This window comes from Gekko japonicus, unplaced genomic scaffold (genome assembly GCF_001447785.1).
Source record: "Gekko japonicus isolate JY-2015 unplaced genomic scaffold, Gekko_japonicus_V1.1 scaffold2754, whole genome shotgun sequence".
In the NCBI taxonomy this organism is placed as follows: domain Eukaryota; kingdom Metazoa; phylum Chordata; class Lepidosauria; order Squamata; family Gekkonidae; genus Gekko; species Gekko japonicus.
This window is the reverse complement of record NW_015163689.1, coordinates 209,416-215,193: the sequence shown is the minus strand read 5'-3', so window position 1 is coordinate 215,193 and position 5,778 is coordinate 209,416. Positions and strand designations below refer to the sequence as shown.

Sequence of the window (5,778 nt, the reverse complement as noted above, 5' to 3'; positions counted from 1 at the left end):
CTCTCTGTTCGGTTCCTGCTATGTTCTCTGTTGATCTGTGTCTGTCTATCTGAGATGCTGGGATGCCATGTGGCCTGGGAGAGAACAAAGGACTGCTTGTGAGCACATGGCTGCATGCTTTGTACAAAGATGGGACCTAATTGGACTTTGTACTGGGACTTCTTGACTATGGATCATCCTGGTAACTATGCAGATCTCTAATGTTTAGTTAGGGCCAAGGGCCATAAGTTTTCTTGTTTTCAGTACTCCCTGTAGTCTGTGTTAAATTCTGTGCTAAATAAACTTTATTCTGGTTTATACTTAGTGTCTGTTTTGATGGGTAACTGACTCCAAGCTAAGTCCTGTTGTCTGAACTGCTCACCAATTGTGCTACCTTGCTAAGATTAACTGTACAGCTCTGGGCAGAGTTGTGGAAGTGTAAAATCCACATGCCAACTGAGATTCTGGATCTCTAATCTCAGGCTGGTGAGGGATTAATCTAGAGATCCTGGTGGCTGTGTCTGTAAATCCAGAGAGGCTATCTATCCTGGGTTCTTGCGTAATGTATGGTTCCTGTGTAGAATTCTTTCCCTTCCATTCCTGGATTAGCCTGGGGAGGAGAGAATCTACACAGACGTGTTAGGGCATTTGATTTCTTTTCTTTTCACCCACTTACTGTTATTATTCTGCACCTTGTTTGTTTGACCTCCTATAAAATAAACTATTTTCATTGTTCACTCTGCCTGGTCCTCACGCCTATTATTCAACCAAAAGGGATGTCTAAAGGCCTGGGAGGGTGCTCTGGGCCTTCTCAGAGGAGCCTGGAACCAGAGTGGTGGCAGCGTCAGGTGACACCCCACCTGAGCCATGACAGTTTCAAATATCCAAGCCCTCCCAGATTTTCAAGAAATAAGTAAGATATTCCAATAGAAGGTATGTTCTACTTCCTTTCAGGAATCTAATCCTTGGGCATGTGAACACTCAGTTAGATGCTTCTGACAACTAATAAATGAAACGTACTGCTGTCCAGGTAAGTAACAAAAAGATGGACATACCTTTGAGTAATCATCTGATAAAATATCAAATGTAATCACTGAGGAAACAAAAAAAAAAGCAGCTCATGATTAGAGGCCAGTCAAACATTCACCTTTAAACCACACTGTACAGCCTACCAACTCAAGCTTAATTACATGAAGAACCTCTGATCTCTTCCTGATCTCATAAGCCACAGAGGATGCTGATACAGGCACTGTTATTAGCATGGCTCTGTTTCTGCATTGTTATGCGAACGGTCACTCTAAGTGCTACTTTTCATCCATGTCCCTGCTTTATCTGCCGTTGCAAGCCCAAGCAAGGGAACCATTCTCAATTCTTGTGTCTGCTCTCTGCTGCCACCGTACTAGACCAAATGGCTAGTCCCTTCTGTCTTAAGAGACCCATTAGCAATTTAGACAAAGAGTGCAGAAGAGAGCCATGTACACCACCTAACACAGCAATATCACCTCCTGGTTGCAATTCTCACAGTTAGTGTTCACTCAGTCAACTGCTATTTGCCCCAGGTAAGTAGCAAATTACAAGCTTATTTATCAGGGCATCATTCTGCCAAGGACTCTCCTATTAACAAGATGACTTTACAAGAATATAACCCAAGGCTACTCTCAAATACACAGTGCAGATGTTAGGGTAGACATAATGACCTATAACTGCTTTCACTCATATGTAACAGTGCGCAGTGCAGTCCTAAACAGGGTATGATGCTGTTCAGGACTGCACTGTCAGTGACACAAAAAGGCAATGATCCACAAAAAGATTCATACACAATGTACCTGAATAGCCACACTCTCTCTATTGTTTCCCCCTTCCCCGTCATCACTAGGTATTCTTGAAAAATCTGGTTTCAAAAGGAGCTCAAGCAGAATGTTGTTAGTATTTTTCTCAAAAATTCCTGTTTCCTAGATGAGTATACCTTACAAAGAAGGACAAACCATACTGGCTGATTTCCAGAACTACAAAGAAAGCACAATTATATTACAGATAGCAAGACAGGTTCTGGTCACTTCTGGTCTAGCATCTTTTCACCCATCTCACTAATTCATAGTTCATAGCAGCTTTCACGATAATTTGTTTCACTAACCTTCAGAATCTAAGCATCTTTCAAACTTCATGGATAACTGATAGGTATCAAAACATCGGACTCTAGGTTTATATGTTCCTGTAAAAGATGGCAAGATAATTAATGTAAGAAAAAGAATTTGCTTCAAAAATGTATCCAATACATTGTTCAGAAGGAAATAAAAGTCACTATTTGAGAGATGTTTCTGGTCTAGAATTTAATGGACGTTAAAAAAAAGGCTACTATCCTGGGGTTTATTGAGTGTGTTTATGTTTCCTAATGGCAATTGGACTAATCAAACAACTTGGTTTCAGGACCAAAGCCCAAGCCAATATATCTACATGTCAACCATCTAAAAACACTGTTTACAGAGGAATAACCTGTCCCTTTAGATTAAAATCCACAAATATACAGTCTCTTCTAGCCATGCCACTGAAGGGGGAGACTGGATTTATACCCCGCCCTTCACTTGGAGTCTCAGAGTGGCTTACAAACTCCTTTCCCTTCCCCTCCCCACAAGAGACACCCTGAGAGGTAGGTGGGGCTGAGAGAGTTCTGACAGAAACTGCTCTTTTTCAAGAACACCTCTGACAGAACTATGGCTTTCCCAAGGTCATCCAGCAGTTGCAAGTGGAGGAATGGGGAATCAAACCCGGTTCGCCCAGATTAGAGCCCGCACACTTAGCCACTCAATCCAGCTAGGGGCTATATATACATAGAAGCAGATTTCCTTGTACGTATCCCTGACTGGAAAGCACATACGTAAATGAATGCTGCCCACACAATTCTCCAGTCCAATCAGCTGCCAAGGCTGTTCACGTACAGTCTTTGCATGAATCGGATTTATGAGAGCCAGATATAGTAACCTTCCAGCTTTTTATCCCCAAACAAGGGAAAACAATGACATCAACAGGAAATCAATTCACAACAGAATCCAAAGCAGCTTGTCACAAATGAACTCCTGTAAAAATGGTCCTTGCATTCATCTGAAGTCACACTTATATGGGATGATCCACCTGACATTTCCTTGCTGGACGCTGATTAAGCAGTAGTCTCTGGTGATGACAGTCCCAGCCTCTAACAGGCGAGCTAGCTATTGTAAACCACATTTTGCCAAGGCTTCCGCAAAGCAGGAATTGTTTTCCAATAGGCATCACAAACATTCTGTATACAGTTTCAAGAAAATTACTTCTCTAAGCGCTTATCATGCAAAGAACCTTCAAATGTACAGCACTGCTGATTTGAAGGTTCTTTGCAGCATAACCACTTAGAGAAGTAATTTTCCGGAAATTGTATACAGAATGTTTGTGATGCTTATTGGAAAATCGTTCCGTCTTTGAGGAAGCCTTGACGAAACATAGAACCATAAATTTCAAGGGACCTCCAGGGTCATTTAGTCCAACGCCCTGCACCATGCAGGAAATTCACAAATACCTCCCCCTACACACCCCCAGTGACCACTGTTCCATGCCTTCAGGATCTCCAGCCAAACCGGCCTGGAGAAAAATTGCTTCCTGACACCAACATAAAAAGGTAAAGGTAAAGGTTCCCTTGCTCGAAAGCCAGTCGAATCCGACTTTAGGGTTGCGGTGCTCATCTCCGTTTCAAAGCCGAAGAGCCAGCGCTGTCCGAAGACGTTTCCGTGGTCATGTGGCCGGCATGACTAAACACCAAGGCGCACGGAACGCTGTTACCTTCCCACTGAAGTGGTACCTATTTATCTACTTGCAATTTCTTGCTTTCGAACTGCTAGGTTGGCAGGAGCTGGAACTAGAGATGGGAGCTCACTCCATCATGCGGCACCCGGGTCTTGAACTGCTGAACTACTGACCTTCCACAGCCTGCAGTTCAGCATCTTAACCACTTGAGCCACCGCAGCTCCAACACAGCAATCAGCATTTCCCTGGGCATGTAAGAAAGGGCCACAAGAACTAAGCACTGGTGTAACCCTTCCAGTCCTCCCTCTCATGATCTGCCTAAGTTCACAGAATCAACATTGCTGTCAGACGGCCATCTAGCTTCTGGAATATGGTTATCATATCACCTCTCAGCCGTCTCCCCTCCAGGCTAAACATACCCAGCTCCTTCAACCTTTCCTCAGAGGACTTGGTCTCCAGACCCCTCACCATCTTTGTTGCCCTCCTCTGAACACGTTCCAGCTTGATTATATCCTTCTTAAACTGTGGTGCCCAAAACTGAACACAGTACTCTAGATGATGTCTAACCAGAGCAGACTAAAGCGATACCATCACTTTGTGTGATCTAGACACTATACCTCTGCTGATACAGCCCAAAATTGCATTTGCCTTTTTAGCTACTGCATCACACTGCTAACTCATGCTCAGCGTATGGTCTACTAAGACCCCTAGATCCTTTTTGCACATACTACTGCCAAGACAAGTCTCCCCCATCCTATAATGATGAATTTGATTTTTCCTACCTGAATGCAGAACTTTACATTTAATCCCATTAAAATTCATTTTATTTGTTTTAGCCCAGTTTTCCAGCCTGTCAAGATCATCCTGTACCCTGACTCTTGTCTTCTATCGTATTTTCTACGCCTCCCAAGTTAGTATCATCTGCAGATTTAATAAGCATTCCCTCTATTCCTTCATCCAAATCATTGATAAAAATGTTGAATAAAACAGGTCCCAGGATAGATACTTGAGGCACTCCACTTGTCACTCTTCTCCAAGAGGGTGAGAAATCATTCACAAGCACTGTTTGGGTGCAATCTGTCAACCAGTTACAGATCCACCTAACAGTCATAGGATCCAAACCACATTTTACCAATTTGTCAACAAGAATATTATGTGGAAACCTATCCAAAGCTTTACTGAAATCAAGATAAACTATGTCTACAGCATTCCCCTGAACCAGCAAGGTAGAACCTTCTCAAAAAAGGAGATAAGGTTAGTCTGACATGACTTGTTCTTGAGAAAACCAAGTTGGCTCTCAGTAATCACAGCTGCCCTTTCTAAATGCTCGAGGACTGTCTGTTTGAGTATTTGTTCTAAAACTTTCCCAGGTATAGTCATCAAGCTGACGGGTTGGTAAGTTACACGGTTCCTCCTTTTCCCCCTTCTTGAAGACGGGGACAACATTTGCCCACCTCTAGTCTTCTGGCATCTCGTCTGTTCTCCAAGAATTCTCAAAAATAATGGACAGAGGCTCAGAAATTATACCCGAGAGTTCTTTTAGTACCCTTGGATGCAGCTCATCTGGCCCTGACGAATTCGTTTCATTTAAAGAAACTAGGTATTTATGTACTACCCCTATGTCAATCCTAGGCTGCAACTCCCTTCCCTCATCATGAGTTCTGTTTTTGCCATGTTGAGCACTGTTAGAGGCTGGGACCATCATCCCCGAAGATCACTGCTTAATCAACATCCAGCATGGAAATAAGTCTAGTGGATCATCCCATATCAGCATGATCTCGGGTGAACGCAAGGACTATTTATTACAGGCATTCATTTGTGACAAGCTCTTTTGGATTCTGTTGTGTATTGATTTCCTCTTGCTGTCATTGTTTTCCCTTACATGTTGAATTACATGTTGAATTAGTAAGCCTTATGCAGTTACACAGGGCCTGTAAGACGGAGCTCTTCCACCAGGCTTTCGAGTAGGGGCTGCCACCGCCATTGTACCACCACCGTATTAACATCATGAGGCGCACTGGCCCTGGT

The 5,778-nt window shown here is 43.2% G+C and overlaps 1 protein-coding gene across 1 annotated transcript in view; it reads right to left on the bottom strand.

Moving 5' to 3' along the window:
• NOL10 (nucleolar protein 10) overlaps positions 1 to 5,778 on the bottom strand; it is a 13,525-nt gene that overhangs the window by 1,945 nt on the left and 5,802 nt on the right. The window contains exons 4-5 of the mRNA XM_015407778.1: positions 2,114 to 2,191; positions 1,035 to 1,072 (exon numbers count right to left, since the gene is read on the bottom strand). Coding sequence (XP_015263264.1) covers positions 1,035 to 1,072; positions 2,114 to 2,191 — 116 coding nt within the window. The remainder of the gene's footprint in view (positions 1 to 1,034; positions 1,073 to 2,113; positions 2,192 to 5,778) is intronic.